Raw genomic sequence first — 19,782 nt, forward strand, 5'->3', positions numbered from 1 at the left:
AACAAACTAAAGGATGTGCAACTTGTGCTTATTTATGTAGTGGCTGTTATGATTGCAGGATTAGCATCAGTAGTGTTTCAAGTAACATTTAGCTGCTCTTCATTTTTGCCCTCTAAATATAATCTCCAATTTTTAATGAAGAACTTGAGCTTTGTTGACATAAATCATTATCTCGGATCAGTTTGAGAAATAAGACAAATTAAATTAATTCTTCAGTACACGTTCATCATATTTAGATGAAATGGTGGTCATTTTCCAAATAAATAATGATTCCCTTTCAAAATAAAAGTGAAAAAAAATGCTTGATCACACCCAAACTTCTTCATAACAACAAGCGAGAATAAAATAAGGAATAATTATTACCACTGTCTATGCAGTCCACAAATCTCCCGAAGACAGTGAACACACCCCTGACCTCACTGTAATCAATAAATGCATTCATACAAATTTCCAATCAGAGAGATTACACACATGACGTGATGAAGGGACGTGTTCATATCACTTGTTTTGTTCCAAAGTGAACTTCAGGTGCAGTTTCTATCTGAACCGATAGATCATTTGTAATCAGTCCACATGTTGGTGCTGCAGTATAAAATGAAACCAGTTGAAAAGCCCACTTGTTCAAATACACTGCTGTTCTTGTTTTCCACACTAGATGGAGTCATACAGCTAAGAAGAGACATGAAGCAGCATCCTTAAAGCCAGAGTAGTTATAGACTAACATGTTTAAAAAATATCCTCTTGTATTATTTCCTATCTCTGATCAAGTGCTTAGTGTAGTGGACAAAGTTAAATATTTGGGGCACTTTATCAGAAATGACTTGAGTGATGTTGATGATGATCTGAAACTACAGTGCTGTAAACTGTATGCACAGGCCAATATGCTGGCCGTAAATTTCCAACGTGCACAGATAATGTTAAAACAGAGCTTTTTAGAGCTTACTGTACTCCTCTTTTTACTGCTCAGTTGTGGTGCAGTTACAGTAGAGCTAAAATGAGAAAGCTTCAGGTTGCAGATAACGATGCATACAGAATCTTTCTCAAAGTGCCAAGATGGACAAGTGTAAGCCTTATGTTTGTTTCTAATAATGTCCCTACATTTCATGCTGTGCTGAGAAATGTTATGTATAAATTTGTGTGTCCCCTTGCTGATTCAGATAATGACATTTTAAGGGAACTCACTCAGCCCACATTAAGTGACACAAGGTATTTTTCCTGTTTCTGGAAACACTGGAACAAAAGTCTGTTTATGTTTTAATCATGATGAACATGTAAGCGGTAGGTATTGCTGACGCTGTATCGTATCTGTTATTTCTTTAGTATTTTTCCCTTTTAAGATGATATGGAACTTTGAGTCTGAAATAAAGTATATATTATTATTAATATTATTATCATGCATCCTCAAACAAATATCCCTCATGCACTGAAACTCTGAGTGCCAAAAAGGCCAAGCAAGAAATCAAGGCTTGTAGCATTAGGATGCAGAAAAAACAAAAACAGATTATTTTGTCTGAAGAATTTATCAGGATAAAAGTCATAATAACAATTATATGCTTAAAAAAAATCACCACATTTTTTAAATTTGAATACACATTTTCAAAGTGAGCAATCAAAACCTGAACTCTCAGGTGTAGTTTCATTGTATGTTTCTTTTTGTAAATAGTATGTTATAATGATTGTCTTTACAATAATCAACAGTAGCCTAACAGTAACAGGAACAATTGTTCATATTTGTCTGTCTCTTGTCATTCATTCTTTGAGCAGCTAATAGCCGTCAGCGCATATCTCAGCGATGACAGGTAGCATCGGGGGCTTGAACCTCCTGGACGGTCTGCTCTTGGTGCGACACCCGGACACCCAGACGTAAACAACACCAGCCTGACCACAGAGAGTCTTATATTTGTCTGTCAGTGCATTTCTATTATTCTGTCTGTTTGGTAGAAATGCACTTCTTTGTTTTTCTTCTTCTGCCCTTTTTTCAGAGCATATCTCTCTGTCCTCAGATGTTGTCCTGCTGTGTGACATAGGAGCCTGCCTGCGCCTCGGGTCCTTCAAAGAAACTTCAACGAGTATTTGAACCTGATTTCCATCCGACCTGGAGACGGAGGGTTGACGGGATGAGTTGTTAGCGTGGGAAAATTGCCATCCTGTCTTCTTCATGTCCTCCGTCCATCCTCTGCGGGCCAGCCGAGCTGCGGTGAGGACAGAGTCAGTCCCATCTGAGAGGAGAGGCCCAGATGTGTTCCTCAAGCTCTCCATCCTGCCGTTGTTCTTATTTTGAGTCTGTGGTTCCTCAGCTGGTTTGAGCACCTGTACGTCAAAGTTTGAGAGCACAAACTTAGATTCATGGTGGAGTGATATATAACTGCAGGAAGGAAAGATGATCAAAAAGCTATTTATCCTGTCAGTGTTTCATTATGTGCTCTGTTTCCCTCAAGTCTCCACCAGAGGGAGACAGAGATCATGAAAAAGACTACTCAGAGCAAGACCTAAACACAGAACGACTTAGAATATTTTTTGTCAACTTATTTAACTAATTTCAAGTCATAGCAAAAAAAGAGACTTCTTAACATTCGAAAGTTATGATTAACAAAAACATTAAAACAATAGCTTTCCAGAATCATGATCTTGTTTTTTGCAATATAGGGATGTTTCAATGTTCAGATAAACTAACCTGCTGTTGAAACTGGTGTTGCAGAAAGAAGAGATGAGACTCAGAGTCCAGGCTTACGAAGAGCAGGATGAGTCAGGACTCTGAAGATGAGTATCTTTGGCATCTGACTGCAGAGGTACTGGAGGATGAGATGAAGAAGATCAATTATGAGTGCATAAAACCAAGAAGGACACGGTAGTTTTGTTACAGTCACACATAAAAACATATATTTTTGGTTAAAGTTCAATGTCAAAAAGTTGTATGTTGTTCTTAATGTTCAAACTAACATAAATTAACCACAATGATTCTGAAAATATAATTAAATGCTTTAAAGCGAGCTGATGCTTAGGGTGTCCACCAGGTGCATGTAAAACAAAAGTTTACACGTTTCCCATCCATTCTCTTCTCTTCTGCTCTTTTCTCTTCACTTCTCATTCCCATTCTCAATCTCATCTCAACTCATCTTTTCCTCTCTTTACTTCTCATTTTCATCTCACCTCATCGCATCTCATCTCTTCTCATATCATGTCATCCTTTCTCATCTCTCTTCTCACCTCATCTCCTGTCTTCCCTTTACTTCTCACTTTAATCTAATCTCAACTCTTCTCTTCCCATCTCATGTCATCTCATGTCATCTCTTCTCTTCCAATCTCATCTCATCTTGTCTCACCCCTTATCGTTCCTTTACTTCTCATTCTAATAACGATACTCAATTCAATCTCATCTCTTCTCAACTCACCTCATCAACTCTTCACTTCTCTTTTCTTCTCTTCTCTTTACTTCTCATCATTTCACCTTACCTCATCTCATCTCACCTCACTTCATTATCCATTAACAGGTATCAGTTAGTCAATTTAATTTATATTCAATTGATTTCAAATAGTCTGAAACAAGAAATTTAAGTAAAACATTGCAAATATGACAGGAAGTAAGAAGAATTAAAGAAGACGACAGAGGATGGCTTACATAAATACTCACCGGTACAAATGTTCGGCAAACCAACTCTGACTGTTCTTTCTCCACCTTACAGCACCAGAGGCATCCTTGGGTCTCCACCTTATCTGCACAACGGCATACACGTGTTAACATTAACAGCCATCAATCAGCAAATCTGCACATTTGAAATCTACAGATCTGCACAATAAGTTCCACTAACCTGCAGCTTTAGATGTGAGAGCAGACTTCAGTGTGAGAGCTTGATTTCTGACTGCTTCACCAAGTGTTCAGTCTGTCTGACCCCCGGCCTCTTTTGTACCTCTCTCTCTCTCTCTCTCTCTCTCTCTCTCTCTCTGTCTCTCTCTCTCTCTCTCTCTCTCTCTCTCTCTCTCTCTCTCTCTCTCTCTCTCTCTCTCCTCTCTCTCTCTCTCTCTCTCTCTGTCTCTCTCTCTCTCTCTCTCTCTCTCTCTCTCTCTCTCTCTCTCTCTCTCTTTCTCTCTGTCTCTCTCTCTTCCTCTCCCTCTCTACCTCTCTCCCTCTCACCCCTCACCGGGTCAGCCCCCGTTAAAGTAGTGCAAAGTGCAATTCAGAATATACAGAGCAGTGATTAATTATGGGAAAAAAGAGCACTGAGTGTTAGGAAACACTGACAGAACAGCTTTATTACACCATGATATTGACTTTGCAGGTTTTGTGAAATCTAGAGGGATGAGCACAACTTTTGAGTGGCGAACAGTTCTGTTAAAATCTAGGTGGCATGTTTTTGGAAAGTAATAGATAAAACATGCATTACATTTAATCCTAATCTTTCTCTGAACTCATTTCATTGGTGAATTTAATTTCTTAGAATACATTTCTTGTGAGTTTTGCACTGAAGCTCTGGATCATATTGACTGTAGATGGAGGTTTACCTTAGCCTGCAGGTTGAAGCTGCTCTGCTGTCTGTTTGCTCTGGTCGGACCTGTGGTCTTTGGCTCAAGCTCCTGAGTTCAGCCGGTTTATCTACTGATATTAAACCAGGGGAACGACAGTCAAGTCAGCACATTTTCAACAACAGAGTCACGTTTTGCTCTGAACATCTTGGACCGAGTCTGCATGTCGCCACATGGGCAAAGACACTTGTTTACTTAAGAATTATGATGCCTTCATTTGTTAATACTCGGTGTAGACACAACATAAACTATATCACGTAAATACAGGTTAATTTGAACGTATCTTCTGTACAGCATTGGCATTTCTGTTGGCTGTTCTAACGTTTTCTGGCAGCGTTCAGGCCCGTGACATGCAACCAGGTCTCATGAAACATGGCTCAAATGTGATGGTGTATGAGGTTGGTGTATGAAGCCACGCTTTTTCCATTTTCATGACTGTCTGCAGGACTTTTAAACGTTTTTTTTTTAAAGAGTGTAAAGACACAAAAGTTCTCATGTGGGGGCGTGTGGTTGATTTCGTGTTCGAATGTCTGGGTTTGATCCTTGCACCAGATGCTCACCAGCGAGTCTTTACGTGCACTACCAGTCAAAATTTTGGAAACACCTTCTCATTCAAGGGTTTGTATTTATGTTAATTATTTGAAACACTGTAGATTAATACCAAAGACATCAAAACTATGAAAGAACATATATAGAATTATTTAACGAACAAAAAAGTGTTAAACAAAGCAGAATATGTTTTATATTTTAGATTCTGTAAAGTAGCCCCCTTTTTCCTTCATGACAGCTTTGCACACTTGGTATCCTCTCAGTCCGCTTCAGGAAGTGGTCTCCTGGAATGGTTTCTAATTAACATGAGCCTTGTCAAGAGTTAATTTGTAGAATGACTTGCCTTCTTAATGTGTTTGAGACCATCAGTTGTGTTGTTCAGAGGTAGCGTTAGTAAACAATGGACAGCCCTATTTGACTACTGTTGTAATCCAGATTATGGTAAAACCAGATTACTTCATAGTTTTGATGTCTTCAGTATTAATCTACAATATCGAAAATAATTAGAATAAATAAAAACCATTGAATGAGAAGGTGTGTCCAAACTTTTGACCGGTAATGTATGTCTTCCAAACTATTTTAAATAGTTGAGTAAAACATCATCATCTTGCTGTTTTCATTTGGTCCAAATCAGCATTTTCAAAGAGTACACTTCAGGTGTTAAAAGAGAGTAAAGAGAGTTGTGGTCTCATGTTTCTTGCTGGAGTCTTGACTATGAAGTTGTTTGTATTTCTTTGAGTTTTTAATAAAACCTGTGCTTAATCTCTCTTTCAGAAACAGCATTCAATACAAAGAAAATGTTGTTGTTGAGTTCTGTTCACCTCCTTCTCCAGGAACTGTGTCTGAACTAAGTTTCCTTCAGCTTTCAGCGACTTAAGGCCGACCAGTGCTCAGTTTGGTGACCTAGTTTACAGGACAGGATCAGCCAAAAAGCCTTGGCACCAGGAGGACACAACATCGACCATCATGATACAGTTTAGCTGCAGAGAGCCCGTCCTACTGTCTTCAGTAAGGAATAGGTTCATTCTGACTCGATACAGCCTTATGATTTCAAAATATCTCACGCAGCATCAAGACAACATGTTTTCAACACTTTCATAAGAATGACTAAGCATTAAGATACAAGTCAACAACATGAAGCTGTTTTAATCCTAACCGTTCCAAACTATTCCAACTATTCAGGGATTTCACTGAATCATGTGATCTTCAAAATGAGCAGCTCACGTGTTGACTCGGAGATCTCCCTCCTCTCACAGAAGTCTCCGGATCAGAGTTCACTGAAAGAGCTGCATCACAGAGTAGAGGGGTCAGTTTGCTCAGCGTGTGCTGGCTCATGGTGGCCATCAATCTGGGTCAAAGATAGTGTTAGCTGTTGAAATGGAGCCACCGTCTGTCCTGACATAACTTACAGTAGAGTCTTCTGTCATGTTAAATTTAAGGCTGAGAAGGGTCCATATTTTCTTATTGTCAACAAATCCTTTGAAAATATGTTGTTTCTTATTTCTTCCAGTGTTGTAGTCCAGTCACCAAACATCAAGTCTGAGTTGAATCCCCATTACCTGAGGCCAAGTCCGAGTTGAGTCCTCATTATTAGTACCAAGGAGGGCGGCTGTTTGACTGGAAGACCTTGGAACCTGTGTAGAAAACACTTTTCTTTTACTGACATCAGATTCTGATCCTGATGGTGTGTCTTTGGCTCTAAATTATCAGTGAAGCTACAGCGCTGTGTGTCGTGCATAAATGCTCACTGCACTTCAAGGGGATGCACTCAGATTCTGCTGCAGCAGGATCACTGCAGGAGTCCAATAAACTCAAATATACCTGCAGCCTAACCAATATCAATCAGGGTTTTACCCAACCAAACATCTTGGACCCAACAGATGAGTCACTTTAGTTTCAAACATTACCATTTGGATGCTAACACATTAACATAATCAGTCTCAAGTAACTTGAGCATCTCACTGGCTTCTCTGGGTTCATCCTGCACAGATGTCTGTTAAAGTTTGAGTTTACATCATGTTTATTTTGCATACCAAACATGTTGCACTGCTCTTGAGGCAATTATTGTAAAATCTTTGAATGCAAAACGCACAATTCATAGCGTCTTTTTTTCTCTGCAGGAACTGTTGCTGAACAAGACGGCTTGTACCAGCCCTCACTGTAATCTGAATTTAAAAAAAGGAGAAAGAGTTAACTATCAATAGAGAAAGTTTTTGATAGAAGTGAAATGTTTAGGTATCTGTTGAAAAAAGAAAATAATTGAGGAAGATAAAAAAGTATTACTAGAAATCACCACGACCCAAATCAAGGTGGGAAACAGAAGAATCAAAGCACCTCTGATCTACTTCGGATTCTTCAGTGACACACATTAGGCAGATTTCCACAGAAGAACACACAAGTTTTTTGGGTTGAACCAGTTTCAAACAGGATTACGTCCTCACGCACCCTCTATGTTATATGTCATGCAGCAGGACACTGATAAGGAGCAGTTTGCAGTTCAAAAGGTCACCTCATGATGAGGAAAGCCCTGCAAACCTTTCACGGCCAAATCACAAGTGACACATCCGACTCTTAAAAAGTAGGTTAAAAAATTGGTTAATGTTTAAACTAATGTTAATGCAACAAAGATGGATGAGAGCAGCTGACTTATTCACCGCTGAGCTTTAGGAACGATCTGCCTAAGCAAGCTTCCTGAGGCATAAAGTTCCACTGAATCACATCTGACTTTCAGACATTTATAAGTTTTCTAAGGTGAGTTACTACGACTTAACATATGACTGTGTCATTTCATTTATTCAAAGTCGTCACTGTGGCATTCAGTTATAATTGTTACAGAAGCAGGAATGCAGGGTTGGGCACTTCAGAGAGCAGTTTGGGTTTTTGTTGTCAGTGTATATCCCTTTCTTGTTTTCCATTTCCTTCTTTCTTTTATGTTACGCACTCGAAGCATTGCAGGAAATATCTTTAACTTTACTTTGCGGGTTCTTTGAACATGGAGAAAGAACTTCATAAGCATAACTGCTGTGAATTCAGCTGGAACGGCCTTCATTCACAGAAAACCCGCCACCTCACTGGGGTGTGTGGTTTGCTGATGCTGTTGTCCTATGTTTAAAAGTTCTTTAAAGGTAGTCGTTTCAGGATGGGAGAGGTTTCTCTATTCACTATTATGTCCAGATTGTAAAGGACATTGAACTGGACAAACCTTGTGATGCCAAAGCCCCACCAGCTACGTCACCTCTACCTGTTCAGTCATTCAATTCTTTGAGGACAACTCATTTATTACGTAAGATGGATTTCCAATGTTTGATCCATGGGTTCACACTGATCATTTAGATTAAAAGAGGTTGCTGATTTTATATTCTAGCAACTTGGTTGCGGAAGTGGATTTTCTGTTATTTAAAATAAATAATTCGTACCAAAGTTCACCAAAGAGCTTTGAGTTTCTAAGAGAGGTGTCAGCCACAGCCTTGATTTTCTTCTAACCAGACTGAATAAAGTCTGAACTAGGCTGAATATTGGTCATACACCTTCATGTCCTTTTTCTATTTCCAACGCTGAAGTTTCTCTGGATGGTGAACCAATTAGATCAGTATGCACATGATTTTGTTTTAAGTTGCTAGTTGAGGTAGAAAATTCCAACATTCATTGTATATATCTGGTATGATATACTTGAGTAGACAACTCTGATCAACCAATGACCATCCAGTTTCTTTAATGCCGAAGGGACAACAAATTCAGTACTCAAGCAGTAGCAGACATCTTTGCTCATACAAAAACACCTAAAAAAGTTAATTTTGTAGTAAACATATTAAACAAACACATTAAAGATAAGATAAACCATTCTGAATTGCCTAGACTGGAGATTACACTGGATGGAAATCTTTTCAAAGTGGAAGCAGACCAGAACCCTTCCAGAAAGAACGCAGAGTCCTAGTGAAGCAAGTTACCAAGTGAAGCCTCAATCAAATACTCATTTTCAGCAATTTCGTTTTTGTCATTTTGGAAAATACAGGCTCAAAATGTTGCTGTTAAATTCAGAAAGTCAAACTCAGACACGGAACTGCCGTTATTTAGAAACTGCAAAACATGTCTGACAGCCATACTTCTCCTCACAGTCTGCAGCTCCTAAATTGGGATCCTTAGTTTTCCAGCCATACCTTAAAGAGCTCATAGTACCCTATTACCCCTCTAGAACATCACGCTCCCAGCATGCAGGCCAGCTCGTCGTACCTAAGGTCTCTAAAAGTAGTATGGGAGGTCGAGCCTTCAGTTATCAGACACCTCTCCTTTGGAATCATCTACCAGTCAGGATCCAGGAGGCAGACCCCCTCTCTACTTTTGAGAATAGGCTTCAAACTTTCCTTTTTGATAAAGCTTATAGTTACAGCTGGCTCAGGCTTGGACTAGCTTTTAGTGATGCTGCTTTAGGTTTACTGGGGGAACAGGTACACTGGGATCCTGTCTTTCCCTCTCTCCTCTGTCTGCCTGTCACTTACTTTAACTCTTCCTGTCCCATAAAAGTTACTAACCATTGATCTTCCTGGAGTCCCTGAGCTCCCTTGTCTCGTAGGTTCCTCTTGATCTCTGCTGTAGACGGCCTGCTGCTGTAGATGTGTCAGACTCCAATGGATACAACTACTACGATCAGTCTCAGCACTATCATCTCTCTCTCTCTCTCTTAATCTCCCTCTCTCTAACATGGTCTCAGCAGATGTTTGTCTAACATGAGTCTGGTCCTGCTGGAGGTTTCTGCCTGTTAAAGGAAGTTTGTCCTTGCCACTGTAACTTGCTAAATACTGCAAAATGCTCTGCTCATGGTGGATTAAGATGAGATCAGACTGAGTCCTGTCCATAAAATGGGACTGGATCTTATCCTGTCTTGATGTTGGGTCTTTGTTAATTAATTTTTTTTTTTAGAAACATAGAATCAGCTTTATTCGCCAAGTATGCTTGAACACACAAGGAATTTGACTTTGGTAAACTGTGCTCTCTTTGTACAAGGCATAAGAATAGGAATAAGAATAAGAACTACAATAAAAAATAAAATGAAAATATAATAACAATAACCTTAGCTATAAATACAAAGAAACAACAAATAGCTTGACTAATATGTACAGGCTAAAATAATATGATAAAGTGCAGTGGTGAGTTGCAGAGGTAGTTTTACATTATAAAATAGAAGTTAAATAATACAAAAAATAGAAATATGGAATTCTGCTTGAGAATTGTTGCATTGTATATCTACATGTATATTTACAGAGAGTATTTATCTGACAGGTATGACACTGTTATGGTTTAGTGTTCATCAGAGTGACAGCCTGGGGGAAGAAACTGTTCTTATGGCGGGTTGTTTTGGCGCACAGTGATCTGTAGCGCCTGCCGGAGGGGAGGAGTTTGAAGAATTTGTGTCCAGGGTGTGAGGGGTCAGCGGTAATGCTCCCTGCCCGTTTCCTGGCCCGGGACCGGTACAAGTCCTGGATGGGGGGCAGGTCGACACCGATGATTTTCTCTGCAGTCCTTATAGTCCGCTGCAGTCTGTGTTTGTCTAGTTTGGTTGCAGAGCCAAACCAGACAGTGATGGAGGTACACAGAACAGACTGGATGATGGAGGTGTAGAACATGATCAGCAGCTCCTGAGGCAGGTTGAACTTCCTGAGCTGACGCAGGAAGTACATCCTCTGCTGGGCCTTTTTTCTGATTGTGTCTATGTGGGAGGTCCACCTCAGGTCCCGGGAAATAGTGGATCCCAGGAACCTGAAAGAGTCCACAGTAGACACAGTGCTGTTCAGGATGGTGAGGGGGGGGAGTGGGGGGGGGGCTTCTCCTGAAGTCCACTGTCATCTCTACCGTCTTGAGCGGGTTCAGCTCCAGATGGTTCTGACTACACCAGAGGGCCAGCTGTTCCACCTCCTGTCTGTAAGCAGACTCGTCTCCGTCCTGGATGAGACCGATGACGGTGGTGTCGTCTGCAAACTTCAGGAGTTTCACCGAGGGGTCTCCTGAGGTGCAGTCATTGGTGTAGAGGGAGAAGAGCAGTGGGGAGAGAACACATCCCTGTGGGGCGCCAGTGCTGATGGTCCGGGTGCTGGATTTGATGCTCCCCAGCCTCACCTGCTGTCTCCTGTCCGTCAGGAAGTTGGTGATCCACTGACAGATGGAGGCCGGCACTGTGAGCTGGGTGAGTTTCTGGTGCAGGATGTCTGGTATGATGGTATTGAACGCAGAGCTGAAGTCCACAAACAGGATCCTAGCGTAGGTCCTGGGGGAGTCCAGGTGATGCAGGATGTAGTTCAGACCCATATTGACTGCATCCTCCACCGACCTGTTTGCCCGATAGGCAAACTGCAGGGGGTCCAGCAGGGGGCCTGTGATGTCTTTCAGGTGGCTCAACACTAGTCTCTCGAAGGACTTCATGACCACAGACGTCAGGGCGACGGGCCTGTAGTCATTGAGTCCTGTGATGGTGGGTTTCTTTGGGACTGGGATGATGGTGGAGCTTTTGAAGCATGAGGGCACTTCACACAGCTCCAGCGATGTGTTGAAGATCTTTGTGAAGATGGGGGCCAGCTGCTCAGCACAGACTCTCAGGCAGGAGGGGGACACGCCGTCTGGTCCTGGAGCCTTCTTGGTCTTTTGTCTCTGGAAGAGCTGGATTACCTCATCTTCACAGATCGTCAGCGCAGGTGGGGGGTCAGAGGGGGGTGGGGAGGGGCTTGTGGGGGGGCCAGGTAAATCAGAGTGTTCGGGTGTGGGGTGTGAAAACCTGCAGTAGAAGCTGTTCAGGTCGTCAGCTAGTCTTTTGACTAGAACATAGAGTACAGACCTGTCACCAAGCCCGTGTAGCTACAGGCTGTATCAAGTTTCCACTTGTGACATTAAAACCAGCTCCAAAGCCAAAGCTCATAGATCAAATGTCAATATGCAGATAATACACACGGATAAAGATCATGAGGTAACACCAGATGTAAAACGGCCCCTTCAGACTGCCTCAAGGAACCTTTTCTAGTCAAGTGACTGAGTTCCTGCTGCTGGTCTCAAGCTATACCTCAGCATTTAAGCAGGACTGACGATGTGAAAAGGATTTAATTATTAATCAAATGAAGCTGCAACCTCTGGTGTTGAAAAATGAGGCCAACGCAGGAGTACAAAAAAGCTGCAATTCCAAGTGTTCACTTGAGGCTGGTTCCAACAGCAATGGAAACCCATTAAAACATAAAGCAGTTTTGGTCTTAAGTGCTCATTGCTTTAATTTTATAACTCATCTTTTTTGCTTTTATTGAGATTAAAGATTGTACAATAGTTGTGCGTTAAATTAGGATCGAAGCATGTTTACTGGCAGGTGAGTGTGCTGTTCGTCAGGAGGCTTCAGGTCAAACTCCGCCCCACTTCTGTTTCAAGGTGGATCAATCAGCATTACTAATATGGTGCCTGCTATATCTAGGCCTCATGACCCCTCATCAGGAACCAATGGGTGATGTCACTGAGACAACAAAGCATCTATGAATTAAATGTGAGGTTTTGTTTGTCCTCAGAGATGGTTAAAGCTGAAGAACGACAGCCACAGATGACTGAATGTTTCAGGAATTTGACTGCAGTAGCATTATTAATGATGACATCATTATTTACGCCATGACATCTTTAACCACATGACTTAACTGGATGCATGTCAACACATTTTCAAGGCAGTTCTTGAAATAGACACAAACATCTTGAAAATAAGTCCCATTCATGTGTTTTGAGTCTGCATTAAGAACCCTTGATGAAAGATTGGTGACACGTTTTGTACACAGAGCCGAAAGGGTCCACTGGGTTGGCGGTCAGCGATAATGGAGGGGTGGAAAAACAAAATATGAGTCCAAGGGCACAACCAAGTTACATTTATTTTCAACTCACATGAGTTAAATTGTGGAATTATAGTGACGTTGCTTTCTTCTTTTATAGTTTAATGGATTTAAATGAAACCATGATCCTTGTCTTTGTGAGAACTGAGACTCTTTTATATGGAGTCAAGGCCAGGAAACTACAGTAGGTTTATAAAAGGTGATAGTTCAACACTTCCTTCTGATTTTGCACCAACAAGGTTCTCTGGAGTAAAAGTCAAAGGTCAGATGAGAGGCTAGTAATCACTCGGTCAAAAATGTGAAAATATTTTGGATTTTAGGCCAAGAAAAGTTAAAGTTTGCTTCCTATCATGAAAAAAGGGGAATACATCTTGCGTGTACGATTCTATTTATAGTATTTCCTTGACTGTTTTATGAATGAGTTGTGAAATTGAAGTAACTCCCAGTTTGTATCCAAATCTTTGTGCCACAGTGGCAGGTAATTTTTAACGACTGAGGTTTGGTGGCAATGGTGTCACTGCCTCACCCTCTTTTTGATCATCTGCTGGTTAAAATAAATAATAGCAGAGCGTGACGTTAGAGGTGGACGGGGAGGACCAGTTCGTCTGGTTTGTCTGCAGGTATTTCTGAAGTGAAGGAGAAATCACAGCTCCTCAGAACAGACATCAGCTGTGACAGGACGGTCAACCCGAGCTTTCACATCACACAACACACAGGTGAGACCTTAATTCAGGATTAAAATATAATTATTGTATTATCATTATTCAATTGTATTATCATATTATTACACTGTGTTCTTCACATTTATCTCTTATTCTATTCAACTGTATTTTAGTTTTATAACTCTTCTTTGGAAACTTCTCTATGAGGGCTATATACAAATATATAATAAGAATGAAAGTCAGTCTGTTGTGCTGTTCATGGTTTTAGAACTTTTCCTATTTGTCTAACATGCCATCTCCAAGGTCAATATTTAGCAAAATCTTCATTCATAATTTTTATTTAAATAATTAACCAAATGAGTAGAGATAATATCTTCTTTAATGTATTCATTTTGGTGCTTTTATAAATTTATGTAAAGAGGATTGTCAGAAATTGAGAGAGAGGCATGCAGGGAGAGCCACAGGGCAGATTCATATCTAGGTTACCTGGACAAACCGGCACTCATTATCTTCACTTTTGAGTGAAATACAAAAGACTTTATATTCTTTTCAGGCTCCATAATATGTTGTTTAAAAGATTTTACATGTTGCAAACTGCTCGGATTATCATACAATGAACTTACAATCATATCTTTGTCCATCCGTGTTTGTTAAATTATGAACTGAATCTAAAAATGTGATTCAATTCATCAAAGTGAAAACACTTCAGAGTTAAACCAAGTGGAGACCCTAGATATCATGAGGGTGTGTCCAAAGTTTGAGGGTACATATAACAGAACTTGGTGTGAAAATAATTAGCTCTCCTGATCTTATGCTTTTGATTTATTTATTTGTTTATTTGACAGGGACAAATTCACGAAACAATGTTAATGACGTGCGTACAGATGTCAAGCCAAGGCCGTCCCTGGTTAGGCCGTCCCTGGTTAGGCCGTCCCTGATTGAAACAGAAATGACAGAGTGAAAGTTTAAGATACTGCAACTATTAAAGACATACAGCAGTAAACAATGACGACATGTTTAAATACGCACAAAGTGCGCTTATAGCCTGTTTGAATATAATCTGTGATTTTAAATGACGACTGCAGGTAGAAAATGAACCAAACCCAAACACTGTTATCATCATGCACTGCTGCCAAAACAATATTGTCAGTAAGATGGCAGCCATTTCTAATATACTGTTGTATTTGTTTTATACTTTTAATATTTGATTATGTATTAAGCAACCTATTTATTCATTTTCCTGGCTCACTGTAAATGTCTTGCTATAATGTTTATTTCAGACATGTGGGGAAGGGTAGGATGGGATTTAAGCAAACTACACGTTTGCAGGTTTATGTTGCGACTTCCTTTTTCTCACTGTCATAGGTGTAATGGCTTGGCTGTATGAACTGTTACTGACAAACTATTAGATAACGTACACCTGCAACTTTTGTCTAACATAAACAGAAAGTTGGCCACAAATAAAGTAAAATAAATAAAAAAATGACCCACAGACACAGAGGTGCAAAGGATGCTCCAATGGGCTGATGGCTCGACTTATTTCTCCAAGCTTCTGTTTCAAACTCTCAGACTAAATGCTGTTTTTAAAAAGTAACTATGGTGATCTCAATCTGGTTGCATCTCCGTCAAGATGCATCTAATACAACAATACACGTCTTTGGGTCATCAGCAAAACTCTTACCAAGCATGCATTAAATGAAAGGTTGCAGAGATAGTTAAAGAGCTGCACTGCATTTATACATCCAGACAGGCAGACATATTTACACATTTACAGTTAAATGAAGGTTTTTTTTTAGAACTGAATGCATGCTGCTTAAGGTTAGTTTATACTTCTGTCACCCCTACGCAACAGGGGCTGACGCAGACATGAGCACCACATACTCGTGCGTCGATGTGTCCGTGACGCGCAGCAATTCTGCAGAGCACCATGTGCAACGACCAAGTGGCAACCTCCGGTCTAGAAATATGAGTCCAATGCGGAAGTGCTAAAAGCTGCAGTTCATCGAGAATCCGCTTGAGGCTGGCTCCGGAAGTACCAGAAGTCACATACAAATTAATGGGAAAAAGACGATCTTTACAGCAGAAATAAACATGTTTACAGCCTGGTACAAAAGACGAGTGTAGTCTGGATAGCTCATTTCTCGATGTGGTCTCACTGTGAGGAGGATGAATTTTTTTCTAACACGTCAATTTTCGAAGATATTGAGATTGCGAGTCTTAAAATGAGAGGCACAGCTGACTGCGGGAACACTGTAGCTGTTGGCTAGGAGGCTCAAAGCCCGCCTCTTTATGTCACACTGGCTCCACAGAAGCAATATGGCTGCTGCCGACAATTGGCCTCAAAACAGCTCTTCAGAAATAGATGGGTGACGTCACGGATACTACGTCCATATTTTATACAGTCTATGGCAACTACTTGCAGTCCCCGTCGATTTGACGTGTAGTTACATTTTGGAGAAGGTGTGCGTCAGCTACGTGCATAGGCCTCTCCGTAGGTACGGTAGCTACGCAGAGCTATCAAAAGCTATGCTGTTGATTCTACACAGAAGTATAAATCAGGCTTTACATGATCATTTGGTGCACATTCAGGTTTCAGTGTCAGCAGATGTAGACAGGGGGCGCCAAACGGCACAGAAAAGTCGGATTGTAAGGGCCTGTGACTGACAGGGGCTCTCAAAAGTATCACTATTTTAAGGTCATTAAGAAACATGAGATTCTGTCATGGTGCCAAAGATCTCTGACAGCGCCCCCTGCTGTTGGCAGATAAATAACAACCAATTCTTTTAACTAACACTCTTTGAAATATACAATGTTACTGATTATTTCCTTCATATATTTTAGAATCTCTAAGATTAAGTTACTTTTCAGTTGTAAGATTCCCTAAAACTAGAACATTTCTAACATTTCTAGTATCACAAAAGGCCCGATCGTTGGCACTTTGTGTGTGCTTGAATTATATACACATTGTTAAAACACGTGTCTAATGAATCTCCTTGCTCCTCCTTCAGAAGTCATCATGGCCTCTTCCAAAGTGGTCATCCGGCAGCCTCAGCCTCAGATGATCTCCCAAGTCTCAAACGACTGGCACTCAGGAATATGTGACTGCTGTGATGACGTACCAGAGTGTAAGTTCTTCAACTTGTTCCAAAGCCCCTTGAGATCTAAATGTCTTATCCTTGGGTCATCTGGGCGAGACATCCGGGGCACAGGTTGGCCTTTAAGCACAGAGGCTATATAATCTTTGTTGCAGCGGTCACTGGTTTGACTCCCTGCCATGACCCTTTACTGCATGTCATCCCCCCTGTCTCTGATCTCCACATTTCATGACTCTACGACTGTCCTGTGGAATTAAGGCAACACCCACCCCCCCCCCCAGCAAATACCAAGTGTGCAAGGGTTTAATGCAAGAGAAACATGCCTAAAAGAATAGAGACAGATGATCAAATAAGAAACGAGAAATGGTTATTGCATGGACATCTCAGGAGCAGATTTATGAGTTGTTTTCAGTCATGGCCTGCAGCTGTGACAAAGGGACTTTGTGTGCTCACTCTCTGTGCTGCTCTTTGTTCCTTGTTTCTCTGAAAGTGTCCGATAACGCTAAGATAATGATATTTTATCATTCAAGCTGCATAAAAATACCGGAAATAAGAGCTCAGGGTCATCTAGTTTGTTTACCAACTCACAACAAAACATCTTGGATTTGAAATTGAACAATGAAACAATGTACAGCTTTACAATAGCCAATCAGTCGGTTAGATAAATCCAAACTAAGAGAGATGATCATGAAACCCTGTCCCAAACTGTTGCATAACTCACAACATTTTTAAGGATAAATTCGTGAGAAAAGCAGAGAGGAAAAACCAGTTTTCTTTACTTCCTTTAAAAAGCCCCGTTACTCTTTGTCCCTGATCGTGTGGAGGTGTGTTTTTATTCAGTATCTTTCTGTTCATCTGTTCTTAATCGTTTTTTTTTTCCTGCTTCAGGTTGTTTTGCTTTCTGGTGCTGCCCCTGCTTTGCCTGTAAAACCTCCAGAGATTACGGTCAGCCCCTCTGTCTCCCCCTGCTGGAGATCTTTGGCGGCCTAGTCCCACCCATCACCATGTCCATGAGGGTCCAAATGCGAGAGCGCTACGGCATCAAAGTAAGGCCACAGTTCTCTTTTTTGATCCCTGGTTGTTCTAAAGTCCAACAAGACTTTATTTTGAACCAGAATCAATCATTTTAAGTCTGCATGTTGACCTGACATCTCTGCGTTTCCTGTCTGCAGGGCACTATGTGCAGGGACTGTGTGTACGCCACCTTCTGCACCTCCTGCACCTGGTGTCAGATGTCCAGAGAGATGAAGAGGAGGAAGTTTCAAGTGGTCCTCGTCAGCGCCAAACAGACATGACCTCTCTCCTCTCCTCCATTACCACCAAAATGATTTCAATGAACCCCAAACCTTCTTCTTCTTTTAACCACAAGGCCAACGACTGAAGCTCAGCTGACTGAAGAGCCAAACATGTCTGCCTAAATTATTTTCATCTGTCCCTTTAAAACTCTGTCTTTCTGGGGTATATATCTGACTCTTGCTGTATTTAGTAGACTTATAGACGACTTCTCCTAAGAAGCAGTAAAAAAGATAATTAGACTGCCTGGGAGGGATTTAGTCAACAGTCTTAAAGTTTAATACTTTTAAAGGTCAGTTTTTAGTACTTGTAAGAGACAATAATAACATCAATACTCAGGGAATCTGCTTTGTAAATGTTGTTAAAATTTTTATCATGATATATAAAATAAATAAATGACTGTCTAGATTGTTTACTTACATAGTTCATTGTAAAAAAGCAGCCTGAACTGAATAATTGAAGCCGCCTTTGCAAATATAAAAATCCTTTATATGTTTAGACTCAAATGAGTCTTGATAAGGACATGCCTGTTAAATAAAGGGTTTTTATCCTGCCTCAGAGTGCCTCATTTTTTCAGTTTAGGATGCTAGTTTTCACCATGAACTTTTCAGCTAACCCGTCATTCTGTAATTTGACCTCCGTCCCTTATCCTTGAAAAGAACTTCCCATCATTTTTCATTTTCCAACCCATGCATGCATTATAATGCACTTTTATGAAATCTGTCCATGTTACAATCAGTACACTAACATTAAGGTACTTCAAAAGTAATCTAAATCCACCATGGAGAAAACTAGAGGGTACAGAAATGTATATTTTCCATTCCTCATGAATGCCCGTATGTTGCTCTTTTACTTCAGATTGCTAATGTTGCCTGTAATATATTAACTCTCTTTAGCTATGATTGAAATGTAAATAAAAATGATTAAAGGACTAAAGTCGGACGTTGTGTCTTTGTTTAATCAAACAGAAAACTGTCAGGGAGGAACTACAACTCAAAACGTACATACTGCAGAGAAAACTCTGTTCAAAGGGAACGCTGCGTACTGAGACATGTTGATCCTATTGATTTAACATACAAACAAATAGAGGGCACAAATGTTAATTTGATAAGATGTCTGAATATACAGGGTACCCTTTTGACTTGGATAAATCCTGATGCAACACCTATCTGTTCCACTAGAGGGAGCCACACACCTCGCAATAGGCAGATGTATTCGAGGTCAAGTTGGGTCAAAAAGGACGAGAGCAGTAAAAATGTCTCTCCCTGGTGTAACTTTAAAAATCAACTGAAGAAAACATAGCTCAACAACTTCTTAACTATGATTTAGTTTGATTCGGTGAAAACACTATTTCCTGAAAGCTCAGTGAGATGTGGAGCCATATAGAATCACTGAAATGGTACACATGCAGTCAGCTTTCACTGATTGAAAGAAATTCAAAGAATTGAATAAGTACTAACTTAAAACATAAGTAAGTCATAATTGTGCAAAGTAAGGATGCTTGAACTGCCATTTCAAAATACTGACTTGAAATTAGCGGGAAATTAACAGTGTTGAGAGAGGTACACACATTGCAGAAATCTAAAAAGACTTGTTTCTTGATGTCAAATAGCCGACAGCCGAGATAAGTTGTCCGACCTGGCTGGCGAGGTTACGTCTATAGCCAGGGAGGAAGAATATCTCATGCAGTGAACACGCACACACAATGGGTGAAGATCATTCAGGTGTGAGCTTTCTGTCTGTGAATGCAACCATTACTTTCCTTGCTTGAGGTGAAGGACAAGAATTTAGAGGTGAGCTTTAGTCTATGTGCTGGAGGGA

At 40.5% G+C, this 19,782-nt stretch overlaps 1 protein-coding gene and 1 long non-coding RNA gene across 2 annotated transcripts; one reads left to right on the forward strand and one right to left on the reverse strand.

Annotated features, from left to right (window-relative positions):
- Nucleotides 1–1,577: 1,577 nt before the first annotated feature.
- Nucleotides 1,578–3,916, reverse strand: LOC117812441. The gene is made up of 4 exons (XR_004631215.1): nucleotides 3,810–3,916; nucleotides 3,632–3,714; nucleotides 2,675–2,792; nucleotides 1,578–2,310 (listed from the first exon to the last, which is right to left on the reverse strand). It is a non-coding gene; the product is annotated as an uncharacterized LOC117812441 (long non-coding RNA).
- A 9,590-nt stretch (nucleotides 3,917–13,506) lies between these two features.
- Nucleotides 13,507–18,726, forward strand: ponzr2 (plac8 onzin related protein 2). The gene is made up of 4 exons (XM_034683171.1): nucleotides 13,507–13,627; nucleotides 16,582–16,698; nucleotides 17,557–17,714; nucleotides 17,841–18,726. The coding sequence occupies exons 2-4, from the start codon at nucleotides 16,590–16,592 to the stop codon at nucleotides 17,961–17,963; spliced, it is 390 nt and encodes a 129-aa protein (XP_034539062.1). The 5' UTR covers nucleotides 13,507–13,627; nucleotides 16,582–16,589; the 3' UTR covers nucleotides 17,964–18,726.
- The last annotated feature ends 1,056 nt before the right edge of the window (nucleotides 18,727–19,782 follow it).

Source organism: Notolabrus celidotus, chromosome 5 (assembly GCF_009762535.1).
Source record: "Notolabrus celidotus isolate fNotCel1 chromosome 5, fNotCel1.pri, whole genome shotgun sequence".
Classification (NCBI taxonomy): Eukaryota; Metazoa; Chordata; class Actinopteri; order Labriformes; family Labridae; genus Notolabrus; species Notolabrus celidotus.